Below are 24,087 nucleotides of genomic sequence, written 5' to 3' on the forward strand. Positions count from 1 at the left end.
GACCACACCATGTTGCAGAATAAATGGCAGATGTGACCTCAAACTCAATTCTGTGGGTTTCTCAACAACCCCCAAGACATTTGTCTCAGTGAGTCACCAACCTCACTGAAACTTAATCTTGAGAATTTCTAATCTCCACACTTTGCGTTTTCTCAAAGTCACTCCCACTCAGATGGCTTCAAAACACAACCCACTACGAAAGGTTTCAATCTCTCATTCCCAAGGTTCCTTGAGCATCTTCTGCAAACACAATTTCAAAACTTAGGTTATGCCAAGCAGAGCGCTGCTCCCTTGGTCATAACCTGATCTGAAATGTGATTGATCAGGTAATCTGACAATTTTATTGCGCTGTTCTCATTTTCTGCACTCACGCAGAGGGCTAATCCTCGACTGCAGAACATAAAATATGATGTGGAGATGTCAGTATTGGACTGCGGTAAGCGCAGCAAGAAGTCACACAACTTTAACCTGGTGTTGTGAGACTTCTTTCTGGGACATTAAAATCCCAGACTGCAAGTGCAGCTAGTTCTTGACTGGGGCATGTGCATGATTCATCAGGAATCAAGTCCTTGACCTCCAACTCAGCAAATTAAGTTTAGCTTTCATAAACTGAACTTTCCTACTACAGAGTGGCAAATCTCGGTTATGTTGCCAAGCATTTTAAAACACCACTATTGCATATAAGTGAGATTAATAGAACTGCATTAGAGGCAAAGAATTGATTGTGTTTCAAGTATGAATCCCATGATGTCATTCTATCCATTCCATTTACAAGTAGATGTAAAGTTGCCTGTCAACCAATGTTTATAAGTTCATTATTACATATGCTTGTTTTTGCCCAATATCCATTGATAAGTTTGGGTAATACAGATCTATCAATGTTAATTTTAAAATTAATCATAGATCTAGTGTGTAGTCTGCTTATCCCAATCTGTATGGAAGTTAAAATCCTCCATTAAAAGCATACTGCTATTGCTGCATGTTTGTCCAATCTCAACATTTATGCAAGCCATACATAGGGAGCCTATATATAACTCAGTCTTAAATGATTTTTCTACTTCAGTTCTACCCATAAAGTCACCACTGTCTGCTAATACCTCATTATTGTGGGCTTTAATGTCAGCCTTTTTAATTAATCACAACTTTACCCTTTTGAGTAACCAGACAAATGAGTTTCCTTAAATAGGTGTTTGAATACAACCTCCAGAGAGGACCATGGGAAGCTACGGTTCATATCCCTCTAGCTAGCCACAATGGCATACTCCAAGATACAAAGGCAATTAAAGTTTTCAAAATCGATGGTTTATGCTAATTGTAAATCTGAAAGAACTTCATAGTACAACTCATTTCTGTACTTGTGTATCACTCCCATTTTCCAGTTACAGATGTCTGCTTTATATGCTTAAGACAGACCAAGGCCATTAGTCTAGCAGTGAAAGCTCTTATAAGAAGACCTTTGCTCAGTCTGTGATTTTTTTTTAAACTTGTGATTATAAGCCCTTTCACTCATTGTATCATGTTATGGTGAAAATTATTTCATCCTTGATCACAAAGGCAGCTACACCCCCTCTATTTTTCCTTCTTTCCTATAGACTTTATAACATGGTATATTTAGTTATAGCCATGTTTCAGTAATAGAGGAACACTTTTCAGCTGATTGTCTCTTCTAAAACAACTCTAACTGCAACCAAACAGAAAATGAAATCTTAAACTCACTGGAAAGGACAAAAAACCTGTTCAAAGACCCATGACTGCCCTTCTAACAATGCAGGGCCATAAAAGTAAAAACAAGCAGCAATAAAAGGACATCTCCAGTCAAGCTGACAACAAATGACATCAGCTGAAGCTGAGAGCTGCAGAAATCATGATTTTTTTTTTGAAACCTTTCTTAATGGTATACTAACATCACACTAATCAAGATGTCAGCCAGCAATATGCATCAAAAGAGCATTATAACTATGTTCATTAAAAATTCTGCAGCAAAATAAAATAGATGAGAATGCAGGCAGTGAAGAGGATATAAAGATTTTACTGACGGATATAGGTAGGCTAGGAGAATAAATGCCATTTGCCAGATTTTGGCCCAGTGTAGATATGAAGTTGTCCATTTTAGTATTTAATAAAGGCAAATTATTGGCCTATGTAAATGGAAAGCAGTCTCAAAGCATCTGGGTGGCTATGTTCATGAATCAAAGTTGGTATGCAGGTGCAGGATGTGATGTTGGCAGTTATTGCAAAGGGACTGGAGTATAAAAGTGAAGAGTTGTTGCAATTATAGGATGTTGGTGAGACCATATCTGGAGTTGGTCTCCTTATTTGACAAAGGATATGATGGCATTGGAGGCAGTTTGGAGGACGTTTACCAGATTGATTCTGGGGATGAAAGCATTGACACATGAGGAAAAATTAAACAGTTTGAGCTTATACTTGAGTTTCAAACGATGAGGGGATCTGACTTAAAATTCCATATATTTAAAAGGGATTGATAAAGTAAATGTAGACCAAAAGTGCCCTCTTATGGGGCAAGCTGGAACAAGGTCACAGGTATGGGTCACAGGTATAGGTTGCAAGGCAGTAGATTTAAAACTGAAGGGGGAACTACTACTTTGCAGAGGGTGGTGAATTTGTGGAACTTTGTTGTACCATAGTGCAGTAAAGCCTGAATCGTTGAATGGTTTCAAGATGTTGAGTATATTTCTAATAATAAGCACTAATTAGTAGATAGGGCTTTAACCTAATTAGTGGGGGGGAGGGTGCAGGGGTAGGGGGAATTACAAAACCTGAAGTAAAGGAGAAGGTACGAGTGCAAGTTAATGTTGAGGACATTCCACTAATTAAAGGAGTAGGGGCACAGGAGAGGTTAGTAGCATTTCTACAAATAGAGTCCAGATAAAGGCTGGCATAAAGACACTTTACCTGAATTCACAAAGCATTTGAAACAAAGTGAATGAGCTGATGGCACAAATGGGTATGATCTAGTGGCCATTACAGAAATGTGGTTGCAGGGTGACCGGGACTGGGAACTGAATATCCAGGGGTATCAGAAATTTAGGAAGGATAGACAGGAGGAAAAAGGAGGTGGGGTAGCACTGTTAATAAAGGATAATATCAGGGCAGTAGTAAGAGAAGATATAGGGTCCAAAGAGCAAAACATGGAAGTGTTGTGGGTGGAGATAGTCACTGGTGGGTGTGGTCTATAGGTCCCCAAATAATTTTGAGGTGGGGTGAGCTATAAACGAGCAATAATTGCATGCAAAAACGGAACGGCGATAATTATGGGAGATTTTAATCTGCATATTGATTGACTCAAGTCGCATGCAGTGGGCTTGAAGAGTTCTTGGAATGCTGTGGGGAAAGGTTCCGTTACATAACGTTCAAGGAAACTATCTTAGATCTGGTACTCTGTATCGAGGCAGGTAGAATTAGGGATCTTCTTGTGAGGAATCTTCTTGGGATGAGTGATCACAATATGGTTGAATTTCTGATGCAGATTGAGGGTGAGAAAGTAGGGTCCCAAACCAGTGTCCTCTGCTTGAACAGAGGGGAGTATGATAAGATGAAGGTGGAATTAGCTAAAGTAGATTGGAGGCGCAGATTGGTTGGTAGGACAGCTGAGGAACAGTGGAGGATTTTTAAGGAGATATTTTTCGGTACTCAGCAGAAATATATTCCGATGGTAAAGAAGGACCCTAAGAAAAGGGATAACCAGCTGTGGATATCGAAGGAAGTAAAGGAGAGTATTAAATTAAAAACCAATGCATACAGAGTGGCTAAAAATAGTGGGGAATTAGATTGGGAAAGATTTTTAAAAAACAAAATGATTAAGAAAGCAATAAAGAAAGGAAAGAGTATGAAGCTAAACTAGCTCTAAATATAAAAAAGATAGTAAAAGTCTTTACAAATATATAAAGAGGAGGAGACTGGACCTTGGAGGACGAGGGGGGGATTTAACGATGGGTAACGAGGAAATGGCTGAGACTAAGTTTTTTTTTGTCTGCCTTCATGGAGGAGGACACAAGTAGCTTACCGAATATTAAAGAGAGGGGGTTAGCAGGAGATGAGGCCCTTAATACAATTACTGTTACTAGAGAGGTAGCGCTTGGTAGACTAACGGGACTGAAGGTAGACAAGTCCCCAGGACCGGATGGAATGCATCCCAGGGTTCGGAAAGAAATGGCAGAAGTAATAGCAGTTTTCTTAGTAATTATTTATTAAAATTCGCTGGACTCTGGGGACGTGCCAGTGGATTGGAAAATAGCTAATGTTACGCCGCTGTTTAAAAAAGGTAGCAGACAAAAGGCAGGGAACTACAGACCGGTTAGCTTAACGTCCATAATTGGAAAAATGCTAGAATCCATCATCAAAGAACAAATACCAGGACACCTAGAAAAGAACGATCTGATCAAACAGACGCAGCATGGATTCGTGAAGGGGAAGTCGTGTTTAACAAATTTATTGGATTTCTATGAAGATGTGACTAGTGAGACAGAGGGAAGCTGGTGGATGTGGTGTTTTTAGATTTCCAGAAGGTGTTCAATAAGGTGTGTCACAAAAGGTTGCTGCAGAAGGTTAGGGTACACGGAGTTGAGGGTAAAGTGTTAACATGGATTGAGGATTGGTTATCTAACAGGAAGCAGAGTTGGAATCAACAGATGCTTTTTGGGTTGGCAGTTGGTGACTAGTGGAGTGCCACAGGGATCGGTGCTGGGGCTTCAACTGTTTACCATATACGTAGACGATCTGGAGGAGAGGGCTGAATGTAGGGTAACAAAATTTGCTGATGACACGAAGATGAGTGGAAAGGCGAATTGCGTGGAGGACGCAGAAAGACTGCAGAGAGATCTGGATAGGCTGAGTGAGTGGGCAAGGACCTGGCAGATGGAGTATAACATTAGCAAATGTGAGGTTATCCACTTTGGTACAAATAGTAGTAGGAAGGAATAATATTTAAAGGGTGAAAAGCTGCAGCATGCTACTGTGCAGAGGGACCTGGGGGTCCTTGTGCACAAATCGCAAAAACTCAGTCTGCAGGTGCAGCAGGTGATCAAGAAGGCGAATGGGATGTTGGCCTTTATCACGAGAGGGATAGAATATAAAAGCAGGGAGGTCTTGCTGCAACTGTACAGGGCACTGGTGAGGCTGCAACTGGAGTACTGTGTGCAGTTTTGGTCCCCTCATTTGCGTAAGGATATATTGGCCTTGCAGAGAAGTTTCACCAGGCTGATACTGGAGATGAAGGGGTTAGCTTACAAGGAGAGATTGAATAGACTGGGCCTGTACTCGTTGGAGTTTAGAAGACTGATGGGGGGATCTTATAGAGACTTGCAAGGTAATGAAGGGGCTAGATAGGGTAGAGGTAGAGAGATTCTTTCCGCTTAGGAAAGGAAAACAACTAGAGGGCACAGTCTCAAAACAAGGGGGGTGCCGTTTAGAATGGAGTTGAGGAACTTCTTCACTCAAAGGGTGGTGAATCTCTGGAATTCTTTGCCCATTGAAGTGGTGGAGGCTACCTCGTTGAATATATTTAAGTCACGGGTAGATAGATTTCTGATAGACAAGTGAATTAAGGGTTATGAGGAGAAAACAGGAAAGTGGAACTGATCCACTTCAGATCAGGCATGATCTTATTGAATGGCGGGGCAGGCTTGAGGGGCTAGATGGCCTACTCCTGCTCTATTTCCTAGTTCTTATGTTCTAATTTTAAAAAAAAGGGGATGGGGCACCGGGCTGAGAGGTGGATTTTAGAAGGCTGAGGGGTGATCTTATAGAGACATAAGATAATGAAGGGGCTAGACAGGGCAGAGGCAGAGAGATTTTTTCCACTTAGAAAGGAAACAAGAACTAGAGGACACAGCCTCAAAGTAAGGGGGAGTCAGTTTAGAACAGAGTTGAGGAGGAACTTCTCTCTGAGGGTAGTAAATATAAGGGAATTAAGGGTGATGGGAAGCAGTTGGGTAAGTGGAACTGAACCACTTTTAGATCAGCCATAATCTTATTGAATGATGGGGCAGGCTCAAGCAACTAGCTGGCCTACTTCTATTTCTTATGTTCTTATGGATTTGAGATCAAGGAGAGATCAGCCTTGATCCGATTAAATAGCAGAGCAGGCTCTCAAGGTTGAATTTGCCTACCTCTCCTAATTTCTATATTCATGTTATACCTTATACCTTTATTGTTTCTTAACTCAGTGCATTTGCATATAGAATGTTTAACTTATCCTTCTGTTCTAGTGTTTTGCTTGTTTCCAATTTTTTTGCACACTGCTGATTTAATTACTTCATGTCATATTTAGTTTCTCTTCTTCCTGCAGTGCTTAAAGCACAAATACTAGCTGCACTCTACTTGCCCCTCTAGTTAGTGGTTTGAAAACAAATACCATTTATCCACCTGATTTCCCCTAATGAACAGTTTAAAGTCTTTGCCACATTTATCCTTTCTGCTAGGGTGCTAGTCCCAGCCTGATTCAGGCAAAGCCTGCATCAGGACACATCTTTCACATCATGTTCTGGTGCCAGTTTCCCATGAAACAGCTTTTCCAATCAATTCTTCTGTCCCTGATCTGCTTATTCCCCCTGCCAGTTTGCACACAGCAAGGGGAACAATTAGATTTAAACTGCTTATCCTGTTTTTAAATTAGCTCCTAGTTAGTGCTGTTTGGATCTTAGTGGTGATTCTGACATGGACCATAACCACCGATCTGGTCACTATCTAACTTGGAACTTCCAAGCACAAAATGGCTAGAACATTTCCTGTGTACAATAGTGATTATTCTTGTCTGCAGGCGGTGTAAACCTAATTAGCACTAATGCTGTGAACAACAAATTCCTGGAATGTATAAGGGACTTTTCTGGAGTAGTATGTTGAGGAACCAACTTGAAAAGGGGTAATTTTTGATTTGGTACTGTACAATGAGAAAAGGCTAAAAGAGTCTGTAGGGAAGAATACCCATATGAAATTTTACTTTGTACGTGATTTAGTTCAATCCAAAACTAGCAGCTTAAATCTAAATATTAGAAACTACAAAGGCATGAGAGACTAATTAGTTATGCTAGGTTTGGAAACCAGATTTAAAGGTATGATGATAGACAGGCAACGGTGGTATTTAAATAATTAATACATGGTTTACAAGAAATTCCCATTCCTTTGAGGCACTGAAACCTAGCAAGAAAGGTGATCCAACTATTGCTAACAAGGGAAGTTGTTTTACACTGGCAACTTTATATGCCTCTGCCCCCAAACTGTAATAAACTTGAAGGCTGGAAGCACTTTAGAATTCAGCAACGGATGACCTAGAAACTGATGGAGAAAATAGAATGTGGAGGTATACTAGTTACATACCTATAGAAATTTTTACAATCCACAAGTATTTTGGGGTTGTTGTGTTGCACAGTCACTTAGTCCAGTTGCATGTACAATTTGTGACAAAGATGTGCAGGTTAGGTTGATTAGTCATGCTAAATTGCCCCTTAGTGTCCTGAGAGGTGTAGGTTAAAGGTAAATATGTAGGGATATGGGGGTAGGGCCTGGGTGGAATTGTGGTCAGTGCAGACTTGATGGGCCAAATGGCCTCCTTCTGCACTATGGTGTTTCAATCTAGATCAAGCCTTTTGTAGAATTAACAGCTATTCGATAAACCTGCCTTGTATGCATCCAGCCATCCCCGTGGACTGCAACTCCACACTCTTATCCTGAAAGTGCAGTACATAACAGGATTTGAGATTTCACTTGGTAGTGTGGTCCCATCAACAATAAACAGCTGAGAGGAGCTGGTTGGCTAAGGACCATAGGCTATCCTGACAGACTCATCGAAGCACTTAATGTCATTTTTGTCAGCATAGGCTTGTATTTTATCTGACTCTTTGCTCTTGTCCTGCATCTCTCTCTCTGCATTGGACTGTGCTGTGGATGTTATAAGCAGGTTTTTTTGGCTGTGAACTTGTCATTTATATATGCTCTGTGTAACCTGTATCTTCAAGAAGTGCTCGATCTGTGTTTTCGTCAAACTAGTCCTGGTGCTTGCAATTGGTGGAACCGAGTATCTAGTACTACCCTGACAATTCTAAATCTTGGAATTTTGAGTTGCCAATCCAGCCCCTCCCTCAACTACGTCTGACTAGTATATCACAATTCCATGTATCAGTCATCACCCTTAACTCAACTGTTTTACTTGCAATACTCCTAGCATTAAAGTAGAGGCCGTCCAGCCTGGCTTTACTCTTGAGATGTAATACAGCTACACTCCCTCTCTAATTGTTTAGTTAGAACCATAGACAATTACAGCTCAAACAGGCCTTTTCGCCCTTCTTGTCTGTGCCAAACCATTTTTTTTTTGCCTAGTCCCACTGACCTGCAGTTGGACCATATCCCTCCACACCCCTCTCATCCATGAACCTGTCCAAGTTTTTCTTAAATGTTAAAAGTGACCCGCATTTACCACTTTATCTGGCAGCTCATTCCACACTCCCACCACTCTATGTAGAAGCCCCCCTAATATTCCCTTAAACTTTTCTACTTTCACCCTTAACGTATGCCCTCTGGTTTTTTCTCCCCTAGCCTCAGTGGAAAAAGCCAGCTTGCATTCACTCTATACCCATCAAAATCTTATACACCTCTCAAATCTCCAGGGAATGAAGTCCTAACCTATTCAATCTGTCTCTGTAACTCAGCTTCTCAAGTCCCGGCAACGTCCTTGTGAACCTTCTCTGCACTTTTCAACCTTATTTACATCCTTCCTGTAACTAGGTGACCAAAACTGTACACAATACTCTAAATTCAGCCTCACCAATGCCTTATACAACCTTACCATAAGACTTCAACTTTTATACTCGACACTCCAATTTATAAAGGCCAATGTAGCAAAAGCACTCTTTATGACCCTATTCACCTGTGCCACTTTTTGGGAACTCTGTACCTGTATTCCCAGATCCCTCTGTTCAACTGCACTCTTCAGAGTCCTACCACTTAACCTGTACGTTCTACTTTTGGTTTGTCCTTCCAAAGTGCAATACCTCTCAATTGTCTGCGTTAAATTCCATTTGCCATTTTACATACCTATAGAAGCTCTTTTGGATTTTCCTTCACACTGTCTGCCAAAGCAACCTCATGTCTTTTAGCCCTCCTGATTTCCCTCAAGTAGCTTCTTGCACTTTTTATGAGCATCTGATCTGTTCCTTGCTGCCTGTACATTTCATACAACTCTCTTCCTCTTAATCATTGTTACAATCTCCCTGGAGAACCGAGGTTCCTTATTCCTATTTACTTTGCCTTTAATCCTGACAGGAACATACAAATTCTGCATTCTCAAAATTTCTCCTTTTGAAGGCCTCCCACTTTCCATTTACATCCTTACCAGAGAATAGCCTGTGCCAATCCATGTTTCCCAGATACCTTCTCATTTCATCAAATTTGGTCTTTTTCCTGTTCAGAACTTCAACCGAGGACCAGATCTATCTTTATCCACGGTGAGGTTGAAACTAATGGCATTATGATCACTGGATCCAAAGTGTTCCCTCACATTCGCATCCATCACCTGCCCTATCTCATTTCCCAATAGGAGGTCCAATATCGCATCCTCTCTAGTTGGCATCTCTATATACTGATATAGAAAATTTTCCTGAATACGTTTTACAAACTCTACCCCATCTAAACTGTTAACAGTATGCGAGTCCCAATCTTTACGTATGATGATCAGTTGTATGATGCTGTGTCCCCTCCCCCAGCCGAATTAGTTTAAACTCCTCCCAAGAGCATGAGCAAAACATCCCACCAGGATGTTAATCCTACTGTAGCTTAGATGTTGCCCATCCCACTTCTTGGTCCATTCTTCTCCAGGAATGGTCCCAGTGATCCAGGAATCCCTCCAGCATTTGAAGCCATACATTCATCTGCACTATATTCTCCCATTTTTGTACTCGCTAACATCGCATGGAGTATCCAGGGATTACAACCCAAAAGGTCATTTTTTTTTTAAATCTACTGCCTAACACCCTGAATTCTTGATGCAAGATCTTATCCCTTTTTTTTTTCTTCCTGCATCAAGATGGATTGTGATATAGTTGATTCTGAGACCAGGGTCCTCAATCTCAATAAAGGTAACTATAATGCTATGATGCATGATGGACTGGGAAACATTACTGAAATGAAAGACAGTAGACAGGCATTTAAAGAATGAATAGCCGAACTACAGAAGTTTTGTTTCTATTTGATGGAAGAGTGGTAAGGAAATTGTGGCCACACGATGGCTTACAAGCAAAATTAGAGATGGTATCAGATTCGAGGGGGGAAAAGACATGCAAATTGGCAAGAAAAAGCAATAGACCTGAGGATTGGCAGCAGTTTAAAATTGAGGAAAGGAGGACAATGGGACTGATTAAGAAAGTAAAAATAGAGTATGAAAGTAAGCTAGTGGGGAACATAAAAACTGACTAAAAAATTTCTATAGCTATGTGAAGAGAAAATGATTAACAAAAATGAATGTAGGCCCCTTGCAGTCAAACAGAATTCATAATGGGGAATAAAGAAATGGTCAAGGAGTTAAATTTGTACTTTGGTCTTCTCAAAAGACATGAATAATGTACAGATGCTCAAAGTGAGGAGCTAAAGAAAATGAGCATTAGTAGAGAGATGGTTTTGCAGAAATTGTTGAGTTTGAAGGTGGATAAATCTCCAGGTCCTGATGGTCCCAGAGTATGTAAGTAAGTAGCCCTGGAAATAATAGATCCATTGGTGGTTATTTCCAAAATTGTTTGGACAGTGGACTGGCTCCTACAGATTGGAGGGTAGCTAATATAAGCCTGTTGTTTAAAAAGGAAGAAGAGGGAAAACTGGGACCTATAGTCCAGTGAGCTTAATGTCGATACTGGGAAGTTGGTCGAGTCCATTATCAAAGATTTCATAACTCGGCATTTGGAAGGTAGTGTTACATTTGGAAAAGGTCAGCATGGATTTATAAAAAGGGAAATTTGTGCTTGACGAATCCAGTGGAATTCTTTGAGGATGTAACTGGTAGAGTTGACTGAGGAGAGCCAATGGGTATGGTTTACTTAGACTTTCAGATGGCTTTCGACAAGGTCTCGCGTAATGGTCGACTATATAAAATTAAAGCATATGGGATTGCAGGTAATGTCTTAAGATGGATAGAAAGCTGGTTAGGAAGCAGAGAGTTGGCATAAATGGGCCATTTTCTGATTAGCAGTCAGTGATCAGTGTGGATCTGTGCTAGGACCCCAACTGTTAATCATTTATTAATGATTTAAAAGAGGGAACTGAATGATCATCTCTTAATTTGCAGATGATACAAAGTTGGGTGGGAGGGTGAGCTGAGGGAAAGATGCAGAGATGCTTCAGCATGATCCAGACAGGCTGTCTGTGTGGGCATATGCATGTTAGATGCAGTATAATGTATGGTTATCCAGTTTGGTAGCAATAATAGGGAAACAAATTATTACTTGAATAGATGTAAACAGAAGTTTACAGCATGGAAACACTCCTTTGGCCCAACTTCTCCGTGCCACCCTTTTCTTTAAAAACCCCTAAGCTAATCCCAATTGCCTGCATTTAGCCCATATCCCTCTATATCCATCGTACCCATGTAACTATCTAAATGGTTTTAAAAAGATAAAATTGTACCTGCCTCTACTACTACCTATAGCAGTTTGTTTCAGACATTCACCACTCTGTGGAAAAAATTGCCCCTCTGGACACTTTTTTTTTTGTATCACTCTCCTCTCTCCTTTTTAAACCTATGCCTTCTAGTTTTAGACTGCCCTACCTTTGGGAAAAAATATTGACTATCTATTTTGTCTACACCCCTCATTATTTTATAGAACTTTATAAGGTCACCTCTCAGCCTCCTGTGCTCCAGAGAGAAAAGTCCCAGTCTATTCAGCCTCCTCTTGTAACTCAATCCATCAAGTCCCGGTAGCATCCTAGTAAATATTTTCTGCACTCTTTCTAGTTTAATAATATCCTTCCTATAATAGGGTGACCAGAATTGTACACCAGTATTCCAAGTGTGGCCGTACCAATGTCTTGTACAACTTCAAGATGTCTCAACTCCTGTATTCAATGTTCTGACTGATTAAAAACCAAGCATGCCGAATGCCACCTTCACCACTCTGTCCACCTCAGCAGATACTCAGCAAGATCTTGGTGTCCTTGTGCATCAATCTCTCCAAAGGTAAGCATGCAGTAAAGAAGGCAAATGCTATATTGGCCTTCATAGCAAGAGGATTTGAGTATACAGAGAGGCATGTTTTGCTGCAATTGTATAGGGCACTGGTGAGGCCATACTTGGAGTACTGTGTGTAGTTTTAGTTTCCTTATCTGAGAAAGGATGTCCTTGCCTAAGAAGTTTTACCAGGCTGATTCTGAGGTGGCAGATCTGTCATATGAGGAGAGACACAGTAAGAAGTGTCACAACACCAGGTTAAAGTCCAACAGGTTTATTTAGTAGCACAACCCACTAGCTTTCAGAGTGCTGTCCCTTCATCAGGTGAGTGGGCATTCTGTTCCCAAACAGGGCACATAAAGTCACACACTCCACTTACAAAATTTCGGTTGGAATGCGAGTCTTTATAGGTAATTAAGTCTTGTAAAGTGAGTTTGTCTTTATGCCCGGTTAGTGAACACAACTCCCACTCACCTGACGAAGGGGCAGTGCTCCGAAAGCTAGTGGATTGTGTTACCAAATAAACCTGTTGGACTTTAACCTGGTGTTGTGAAACTTCTTACTGTGTTTAACCCAGTCCAATACCGGCATCCCCTCATCATATGAGGAGAGACCAAGCCAATTAGGATTTCTATTCAGTGGAGTTTACAAGAGTGAGGGGGGCATCTCATGAATCTTAAAAATATAACAGGGTTAGACAGGATAAATTCAGAAAGACTGTTCCTGATGGTAGGGGAGTCCAGAACTAGAGGTCATAGTTTGAGGGTAAGAGTTAAACCTTTTTACATAAGAACATAAATAGGAGCACTAGTAGGCCAACTAGCCCTTCGAGCCTGCCCCGCCATTCAATAAGATCATGGCTGATCTGTCGTGGCTCAGTTCCACATTCCCGCCCTCTCCCCATAACCCTTAATCCCCACTGTTATCAAAAACCCATCAACCCGTGTCTTAAAAATATTTAGACTGAAGTGAGAAAAAAATTCTTCCAGAGGGTAGTGATTGTGTGGGATTCACTATCATAGAATGCACTTGAGGCCAAAGCATTGTCTGATTTCAAGAAGAAATCCTATATAGCTCTTGGGGCTAAAGGAATTGGGGATATGGGTGTGGAAGAGGGGATCAGGATATTGAATCTGATCAGCCATGATCAAAATGAATGGTGGAGCAGGCTGAAGGGTTGAATGCTGAATGGCCTACTGCTAGTTTGTCATTGGTAACAACATGTACCACAATCTCTGCCCTTTTTCAATACCAGCAGAAGTCAGATCTGGCTCTTTAGCCTTGTCTTTACCGGGGACAGGCCCTTCAGCCCTCCAAGCCTGCAGCCAACCATTCCCTTCTGGGGACCGAATCCTTCTATTCCCATTCATGTATTTGTCCAGACGCCCCTGAAAACTGATTATCATATCTGCTTCCACTACCCCACCCCACCGCTGCAGTGAGTTCTAGGCACCCACCACCCTCTGTTTAAAAAAAAACCTCATACACCTTTAAACCTTGCCCATTGCATCTTAAACTTATGCCCCATACTAATTGACTCTTCCACCCTAGGAAAAAGCTTCTGACTATCAACTCTGTCCGTGCCCCTCAATCGTGTAGACTTCTATCGGGTCAGCTCTCAACCTCTGTCGTTCCAATGCGAACAAACCAAGTTTCTCCAGTCTTTACTCATAGCTAATGCCCTCCATACCATGCAACATTCTGGTAAGTCTTTTCTGTACCCTCTCCAAATCCTTCTAGTAGTGTGGTGGCCAGAATTGAACACTATATTCCAAGTGTGGCCTGACTGAGGTTCTATAAAGCTGCAACATGATATGCCAATTTTTAAACTCAGTGCCCCAGCCAAGGCAAACATGCTATTTGGATGAAGAAAGATTACAAATAAAGTACATTTAGAACTGAATGTAACTGATTTTGATATTCTAAGAGATATTGATTCTACTGTTTATGGACAGAATTTCCAAAAAAGATCCCTTGTTATAAGCAACGTCATGAAATTCTACAGACTACTAGCATTTAGATTGTAGCTTTTGATTTTGACAGGTGTTCAATTTCATCATGAGTGCTCTCTTTGAACAAATGACAGCTGCTGTAATAAATTTTGGGGGAAAATTGTTTTCTACTATCTTCATGGTAGATGCTGGAAATTCTATAGTGGTTCAGACAATGAAGGACTCCATGATTTCTGATTCTGAATAGCAGCAAGAGTCCACTCAGCCGTTTGTAAAGGAGAAATTGCTTGAAGACGTCCTGAAGTCAGTTGTACTTCAAATAGATTTATGGATCAAAGTGGAAAGCAAAATTGGGGTGGTGATCAACTGCAGATGAATCTCAGAAATAATGGAGAATTATTATAGTGCAAGGTGTTTCTGTAGTGACTCTAAATATCACCATGGAAAGAATTGTCCAAATATCAGGAATCCAGTATTTACAGCAACTCAAAGACGGTTCTGATGAGGATGAATGGCAAGAAAATATTGTTTTAATGACAGAAAATTAAGTTGACCTATGAGTATCTTGGTTGCTGATTTATTCAGTTGTGCTGACTGGATAATGATTGCACCTCAGCAGTGACGTCAGTTAGCTAAACTGTTATTTGGAAACCCTAGACAAAAACAAAAATAGTCAGAATATGAAAACACTATCTGCTTTTGATTCCAGAGTCATATTGTGAGATTGTGGGGTGGCCATGATAGTGGGACAAAGTCTCTGGGCAAATATAAAATTTGGCTAAATGTCCAAGATGAGGAACGATGATACAATGGTTAGCACTGCTGCCTCACAGCATCAGGACCCAGATTCAATTCTGACTGGGGTCACTGGTTGTGTGAAGTTTGTGCATTCTCCCGATACCTGTATGGGTTTCTTCCAATGCTCCGGTTTCCTCCCACAGTCCGAAGATGTGTGGGTTAGGTTGATTGGCCATGGTAAATTGCTTTAGTGTCAGGGGACTAGCAGGATGAACATGGGGGGATTGTGGTCAGTGCAGACGCAATGGGCTGCCTTTTAAATTCTTACCCCACTCGAGTAAAGACATTTCTCTTGAATCACCCATTGGATTAATTAGTGACTAGCTTATGCTTATGGCATCTTTTTGGTGACCCATAAGTGGAAACATTTTCTCTACCTTTTTGCCCTTTTTATAATCTCTCAGATGTTTATCAGATCACCCCTCAGTCTTTTCTTGAAAATCCCCATTTGTTCTCAGTCTTTCCTGATGAGTATAACATCTCAGATCAGATATTCTTGAATTTTTTTTACACCTTTTCCTCTATATAGCCTTTTCTATAACATGGTCACCAAATTTGTGCACAATACTTTCAGATATGACCTAACCAGGCTGTAAAGTTATTACCGCATGGAAGGAGGTCATTTTGTCCATTGGGACCATGTTGTAGAACAATCCAGTAAATCCCACTCCCCTGTTCTATTCTTGTAGCCCTGCAGTGTCCATCCAATTCCTTTCATCTCTGCTCCCACCATCCTGGTAGGTTACAAATTTGAAGCTATGACACTTATTGCGTTTTCCTAAAACAAAAATGAGATATGCATTTTGTATTTCTCTTATCTGTTGTGCAAATCAGACTTGTTGAAAGACATGTTTGAATTGTCAGAACATAACAGCTGATGTTGACGACTTCTATACCACAATGCCCTAAAATCACTTAAATTTTAACCTTTCATTACAGACACTCGTACAGTATGCTGGGAAGTGGAAAATCTCTGATGATCCTTTGCCTTTGTTGGAAGTATACACTGTGGCTATACAGAATTATTCCAAAGCACGGCCTTGTCTCACAGCTGAGTGTGAAAATGTATGCTTTGTACTTGATCGACTAGCATTGTAAGTTTTACCAGCAACTTAATTCTATGAAGGAAATTATGTAACTCATATTTGATGCATCGTATATGGGTAGAAAACTTTGGCTGAAATTTTATTCATTATGTTGAAAAGTCTTTGATTTTCCATTTTTGAACAACTTGGTTCTATGAAACATAATTTATACAAGAATGGGATATTTAGGATGAGAAAATGCGTGAGTCACCAGGTGTTGTACTTATACGCACGGTATGCTGCCCAAGAACATCCCATTTGACCCAACAGATTCAAGCCATTGTTCATGCTTCACACAAGCCACCTCCCATCCTTTCACTAAATTTTGCATTGTAACTGTTCTTCAGTTCCTGCTTGGGTCACTGTCTGTGTGGAGTTTGCACGTTCTCCCCGTGTCTGCATAAGTTTCCTCCGGGTGCTCCTGTATCGTCCCATTCTCCAAAAATGTGCAGGTTAGGTGGATTGGCCATGCTAAATTGTGCCTTGGTGTCAGGGGAACTGGCTGGGTTAAGTGCATGGGGTTGTGGGGATGGGGCCTAGGTGGGATTGTGTTTGGTGCTAAATGGCCTCCTGCACTGTAGGATTCTGATTTGCTTCAGCCACTCCGTGATACTGAGTTCCATGTTCTTATAATTTAATGTTTCTACTGAATTCCCTATCAAATTTCTTAGTGATAGCTTTATATTGGTGGATTCTAGTTATAATTCTCCGTAAGCATTTGCTTTCTTAGTCTATCAAAATCTTTCTCAATTTTAAAGACACCTGTTAGGTTACCATTTAGCCTCTTTTTCCTTGAGAGAAGATACCCAGCTTATCAATGCTTTCCTAAAATGTATATGTGCATTTCTGGTATCATCTGTGTAAATATTCTCTACACCATCACCTATGCCAATGTATTTTCATAATCTAGCGGCTAGAGCCTATTTGTTTAGCGTCACAAGTAGGCTTGCATTAACACTACAATGAAGTTGCTGTAAAAATCCCCTAGTCACCACACTCCAGCGCCTGTTTGGGTGCTGCATGCACTGTTATAACCAAGATTCCATTCAGGTGTATCATAACTTCCTTTCTTTTCAATTCTAACAAAGCGCATAGTTTTTTTTCACGGCCTTGCTAATCTTTTTGATGCATTTGAGTACTTTCACAAAACTGGTATGCAAGAATGTAACAATGATGACCAAAATTCAAATTCATTAAAACAAGCAAATAGCTTTAATTCTTCAACCTCCTAACAAACAGCAAAAACATTTTTTCAATGTAATGTTTACAACTTCATTGTAGCACCCTGTATTGTGTAACATTTCATCACTTGATGTGACCTTGAGCATTAAAATATTCAATTTTTCTAAAAGGCTTCTATGCTGATAGAACGCTGTTTGGAACTGTACCATGAACTGTACCATAAACTATCCTTATCTGATGTTAAATAAACATCTTTAAAAAATGTGCAATGCATGCATTATTCTAATAAGGGTGACATCAAGTGTCTTCCTCTTTTTTTGTGTTCATTAATTGGGTGTCATTATACTTCACTTTGCAAAATACTTCCAAAATTCAAATATCAGCTTGTGCATGCAACTTCAAGGCAATGTTCAGGATAGCATGCAAAAAATATAAAGTGATCTTAACTTTGATCAAATCGCATTATAATCATCTGAATGGAAATGCTCTCTAAAGGATGATGAGTCACTACTTTTAAAGGGAAGTAAACAGGGATAGTGGAGGATTCATTTTCACTCCTAGCTGATCCAATGACAACTGCACTAGGACACTGGCTGCAATGACTTATTATGGTTTGCCAGTCTTGTACCTTGTGTCACAAAAAACTGACTCCCTTTTTTCCCAAGATTATTGATTACCCTCTAGCCACATGGTTTTCCTATCCGATTGTTTCTTCTATCTTCTAATGAATTGTCATTATTGCATTAGAAGCTGTAGGAGTTTTTCAGAGACCTATGTATTATGCTGGCTCTCGTGAGAGATTTCTCTTTAATTACAGCTCAGCAAATACAAAGAACTCATGGAGACAGTAATTCTGGTTGAAGATTTGCCCAGATCCAGTTCACACCTGTGGGAGAATGGTCTTGGGGCAGCCCAAAAGTATTGTAAATTGCATGAATATCAGTATTGCAATTGTACATTTTTCAGAAATAATTTGCCCACCTACACTCTTCACCCTGACTGGATGAGCTAATGTTATAATGAATTATTTACCTAGGCCAATAACATTCTATGCTCTGGCAACATGAAAGTATGTAGGACAATAGAGTACAGAAGTTCTTGCCCACTGTCTCATAGCAACCTCGAATACTCAAGTCCATAGAGTTCAAAAGTTCCTTTTATCTATTGAGAAAATTTGATCACTCTATTCATTTGGCTGTTTTGGAATCCCTGGAACTGAGGCCCATGTTGACAGTCTTTTTCTACTTCACTTTAGTGGCGGTATTGTTTTCAAGAAGTATGGTTCTTTTTACTGAGCTATATCCCACCATGCCTTGGGGCAGTGTGTATTTGGCAAAGGTGTAGAGAATATTCAAAAATATGCAAATTCTTTAAGTGGCTGTGTTTCTGTGCAACAGTACCTTTGCAACTCCAGGTACTTCGTACTTTCTCCATACTATATTCACTCTCTAAATTAGTTTTGTCTTCATCTATTAGTCTTTTAATCCCAAGTTATCCTAAACCCTTCCAACAGAAGTTAATTTTTAAATGTCACATGGACATCTTTCTTTGGTAATTGTTGCAGTCTAGTTTTCAACACCAGAATATTGCTTCAGCGTGTGTAATATTATAGAATCATAGAAATCCTACAATGCAGAAAGAGGCCATTTGGCCCATTGAGTCAGCACCAACCACAACCCCACCCAGGCCCTACCCCCCCATATGTTTACCTGTTAATTTTAGCATAGCCAATCAACCTAACCTATATATCTTTGGACTGTGGGAGGAAACTGGAGTACCTGGAGGAAACCCACGCAGACACAAGGAATCTTATTTTGGAATACACAATATAACTATAAAATCATTAAAACAATGCTAATATATTTTACTCCATAGCAGATCCGTTTTAAATATAACCACTAAAATTTCTCCAATATTGCAAAATGTCCTTTTGTATTCTTGAGCTCCCTTTGTTCCTCTACTCTACCTTGAGTTGTATCTTCCAAGTAGTAATCCAAAATATACTAACTCAAATTTGTTAATATTCTTTGCTATTTGTCCATTCTGCAACTTGATTATTGTTCTGCTGTCATTTCTTGCAGTCCTTTTCACTCTAGACAATCGGACCCCACCACCAATTTGATGTAATCTGTAAATTTAGAAATTGTGTACTTTGATTCCAAAGTCCATGCAAGTTGAGAATAGCTGTGATCCAACACTGATTCTGTATGACACCACTTCCTAGCTGCTTCCATTCTGCATGATAATCCTTTATTCCCACTCAGCTAGCATACCATTCTGCTGTTTCAATCCTCTCTGCATTCTCTGACCTTATTTATTAGTGTATTTGGCCAATTTACTGGCAATCTTTTTGAAAATCCATTCAACTCCCATCAATCATCTTTTCCTACCTTAAAATCCAATTTTTCCCTTTTTGAAATCTACATTGATTTATTTATTTTTCTTTGAGATGTTTTATTATGTATTTAAGATTTGTTATTTTTTTCCTACCAGTGATATCACTGAATTACAATTCTGAGCCTAAAACTAGAAGCAGGAATAAATGCCTTGCGCCAGCCCCACCATTTAATAAGATCATGGCTGATCTGTTGCAACCTCAATTCCACATACCCACCTATCCCAAATAACTTTAAAATCCTTTTCACATCAGGAATTTATTTGGTCCTGCCTTAAATATATTCTAAGATTTGTTTCTACCACCATTGGAGGAAGAGTTCGAAAGACGCATGAGCTTTGAGTGAACATTTCTCCTTATCTTTGTCAATGACCCCTTATTTTAAAGTATGATGCCTACTTCCAGATTCCCCCACAAGAGGAAACATCCTTTCCACTTTCACCATATCTCAATGGTCCAGGATCTTGCCTGTTTCAATCAAGTCACCTTTTTTTTGCTCTAACCATTCAACCTGACCTGTGCAACCATTCTTTGTGAGACTATTCTACTTAGTGTAGTAAATCTTCTCTGAACTGCTTCCAAAGTATTTATATCCTTTAAATAGACCAATTCTATACACAGTGATGTGGAGTCATTAATGCCCTATATAAAAGAAAAGCCTCTCTACTTTTTGTATTCAATTCCCTAGCAATACAAAATGCTAGCTTTCCCAGTTGTTTGCTGTACTTGTATACCAATTTTTTTGATTCATGCACGAGGACATGCAGATTCCTGTGTTGGCATTCTAAACCAAACTTTTGACCCCTTCATCCAAGTCCTTAATATGAATTGTAAAAAAAAATTGAAGCCCCAGCACTGATCCCTGTGGTGCTCTGCCCATCAGGTTGTCAACCAGAAGATGACCCACTTTTGCCAATTGTTTCCTATTGTGCAAATGTTTTACAGCTACTCCATGCGCTTGTGTTTTCTACAATAGCCTTTGTGCCTTCTATAACTTCAATACACCTACTGGTTTCTCTTTATCCACAACACATTACTTGTTCAAAGAATTCCAATAAATTGGAAATGATTTCTCCCCCTCCGAAACAATGCTAACTCTACCTGATTATCTTGACTTCATCCTTGAATTATGCCCTACTGTAATAGTTTCTAACCTTTTTCCTATGACAGGTGTTGGCTAACTAACCTGCAATTTCTGGGGGTTTTTTGTCTGTCTCCCTTTTTGAATAAAGGATTACATTTGCTATTTCCAGTCAAATGGAATCTTCCCTGAATCTAGGGAATTTTGCAAAATTAAATATTAAATTTGATGAATCTCAAGCTGTTTCCAAGTGCCTAAGATGAAGTCTTATCAGGAGTCCCTCCCCACAACTTCTGATTCCTTTGTATCTTGTATAAGGAAGACTGATGCCAAATACTTCCATTTATCTGCCATCCCTCTATTTTCCATTATTAATTCCCCAGACTTTCTATAGATCCAAGGCTCACTTTTAACTTATTAAAAAATATCCATAGAAACTTGCCACTATTATGTTCTTCTCATTACTATTTGGCGTTCTTTATATTGCTTCTAATCTTCCAATCTGCCATCCAGCCTTGCACAGTCATTTGCGTTAAGTTTTTTCTATTCATTCATGAGATGTGGGTGTCATTGATGCATTCTAATTGCTCTTGAGAAGGTGGCAGTGAGCTATTGTCTTGTACCACTATTGTCTTGCAGTTCATGCAGAAAGATAATGAGTTGGAGGTCATGGTGCATGTTGGTGCCAACAATATAGGTGAAGTAAGGAATGAAGCTTTGCTTCAAGAGTTCAGCAGTAGACTAAAAAGCAGAACTTCAAAGGCTGCATTCCCTGTGGATTACTCCTGGTGCCACGATCTAACAAGTATAGAAATAGGAAAATAGGGCAGATGAATATGTGGCTTGAGTTGGTGCAGGAGGGAGTGTTTTAGATTCCTGCATTACTTGTATAATTTCTGGGGAAGGAGGGACATGCACAAATGTCTGCACCTGAAACATATTGGGGCCAACATCCTTACAGGTAGGTTTGCTGGTGCTGTTGAGAGGAGTTTAAACTAGTCTGGCATAGGAGGGACGCAGCATTGGTAAAATAGAGACACGTCATGCTATAGTAAAGGGGCAATTTTAGCATGTCCAATCAACCTAACCAGCACATCTGTGGGAGAAAACCAGAGCACCTGGCAGAAACCCACGTAGACACGAGGGGAATGTGCAAACTCCACACAGACAGAGACCCAAGCCGGGAATTGAACCCAGGTCCCTGGAGCTGTGAAGCAGTAGTGCTAAACACTGCTACTGTGCCGCCGTGCTGTAGTAAAGGAAACAAGTCAGAGTTCAGCTATGTTGAGTGTTGACAGCAAGGTAAGATTGGATGGCCTTTAATGCTAGGAGTGTAATATGCAAGACTGAGTTAAGGGTAGGGATGGACACATGGAAGTGTGATATTGTTGCCATCACAAACATATTGAAGGAAGAGCAGGACTAGCATCTCAACATTCCAAGGTATAAAATCTTTAGGTGAGACAGAGGAGGGTGTAAAAAAGGGAGTTGATGTAGCACTATTAATTAAGGAGTCAATGACAGAATAAGGAGAGATATCTTGGAGGGGTCTTCAAATGAGGCTTTTATGGGTGAAACTTATGAATATAAAGGAGACGAGCACCTTACAGGAATGTATCATAGACTCCCAAAGAGTCAGTGAGAAATAGAGGAGCAGATGTGTAGACAATTCTCTAAGAATAATTCTTACACAGATTCACAACCCTTTTGGGTGAAGAAATTCCTCCTCAACTTGGTCCAAATCTGCGCTCCCTTATTTTGAGGCTAGCCCCCTAATTCTAATTTCGCCCACCAGTGGAAACAACCTCCCTGCTTCTATCTTATCTATTCCCTTCATAATCTCAAATGTTTCTATAAGATCCCTCCTCGTTCTTCTAAATTCCAATGAGTATAGTCCCAGTCTCATCAATCTCTCCTCATTAGTAGAGATTTCAATTTCCCCAATGTAAATTGGGATAGTCATACTGTAAAGGGTTTGGAGGAGGTGGGAATTTTTAAATGTATTTTGGGGAATTTTTGTATCATGTGTAGAAGACCCAACAAGAGATGGTGCAGTGCTGGAACTGGTTCTGGCAAGCAGAACCAGACAATTGTTCAACATGGCAGGGGGAAAGCATCTTAACGATAACAACTACAATATGGTATGGTTCAAGTTTGTTATGGACAAGGAGAAAGACAGCTTTAGATTTGGGGGAGGCAGATTTTATTAAAATAAGGTGGGATCTGGCCAAAGTTGACTGGGAACAGCTTGTGGGAAAAGTCGACAGCAGAGCAGAGGTGGTGGGGGGGTATTCAAGAAGGAACTGGGGAGTGTACAGGTCCAGCATGCTCCTACATTTCCCATTATAGGGAACAAATTCAGGGGACCCTGGATGTCTGGGACAATTCAGAGCTGGATTAGGAAGAAGAGCAAGGTTCTTAGCAAGTCCAAAGGGAGCAATTCAGCTCTAACTCTAGAATAAAGGAAGTGGATGAGGGAACTTAAAGCAATTAGAGCAAAAAGGAGCATGAAAAAGGACTTGTGAACAAGATTAGGGACAATCCCAAGATATTCTCTAAATACATTAAGGGGAAGAGATTAACCAGGGAAAGAATAGGGCCCATAAGAGACAAAGGGGGCAATCTTGTGTGTGAACCGACAAGACATTGGAAGGGTGTTAAATGAAGACTTTGCATTGGTCATCACTCAGGAAAAGAAGAAAGTAGGTATAGAATTCAGGAAAAGAGACTGAGGGGAACTTACACAATTTGACATAAGAAATGAGGTATTGAAGACACTGAAGGGCTTAAAAATGGACAAATCTCCTGGCCTGGACAAATTGCATCCCAGGCTGCTGCGGGAGGCGAGGCAGGAAATTGCAGAGGCCCTGACATAATGTGAAGTACCAGAAGACTGGAGGGTGGCTACTTTTCAAGAAGGGTGGTAGAAATGAATCAGGAATTTACAATCCAGTGAGTCTCATGTCAGTGGTAGGGAAACAATTGGATAAAATTCTGAAATAGAAAATTAACCTCTACTTGGAAAGGCATGAGTTAATTAGGGATAGTCAACCTGGCTTTGTCAGAGGGGTTTGAGACAAATTTGAGAGAATTATTTTGAAAATATGATCGAGTGTTTGGATGGGGGAAGTGTAGTTGATGTAGTTTATATGGATGTTAGTAAAGCATTTGACATGGTCCCAAATGGGAGACTAATTGGGAAGGTTGAAGCACCTGGAATTTGGGGGAACTTGACAAGATGGATCGAAAATTGGCTTAGTAATGGGATACAAATGGAGGTGGTAGAAGGATGTTTTGGAGGCTGGTGTCCAGTGGCAAACCACAAGATTCAGTGCTGGAACTCTTGTTTGTTGTATACATAAATGATATAGGGCACTGGTGAGGCCGCAGCTGGAGTACTGTGTGCAGTTTTGGTCGCCGCACTT

General features: G+C 40.3%; 1 protein-coding gene across 3 annotated transcripts in view; it reads left to right on the forward strand.

Moving 5' to 3' along the window:
* LOC145350880 (zinc finger protein 292-like) overlaps window positions 1–24,087 on the forward strand; it is a 197,240-nt gene that overhangs the window by 48,976 nt on the left and 124,177 nt on the right. The window contains exon 2 of one of the 3 annotated variants that reach the window (XM_080200293.1): window positions 15,859–16,013. The exons of 1 other annotated variant lie outside the window; for it this stretch is intronic. In XM_080200293.1, coding sequence (XP_080056419.1) covers window positions 15,859–16,013 — 155 coding nt within the window. Of the gene's footprint in view, window positions 1–15,858; window positions 16,014–24,087 lie in introns of those variants that run through there. One more of the 3 variants, XM_080200294.1, reaches the window with a different exon arrangement.

This window comes from Carcharhinus amblyrhynchos, chromosome 12, assembly GCF_965287045.1.
Source record: "Carcharhinus amblyrhynchos chromosome 12, sCarAmb.v2.hapA, whole genome shotgun sequence".
In the NCBI taxonomy this organism is placed as follows: domain Eukaryota; kingdom Metazoa; phylum Chordata; class Chondrichthyes; order Carcharhiniformes; family Carcharhinidae; genus Carcharhinus; species Carcharhinus amblyrhynchos.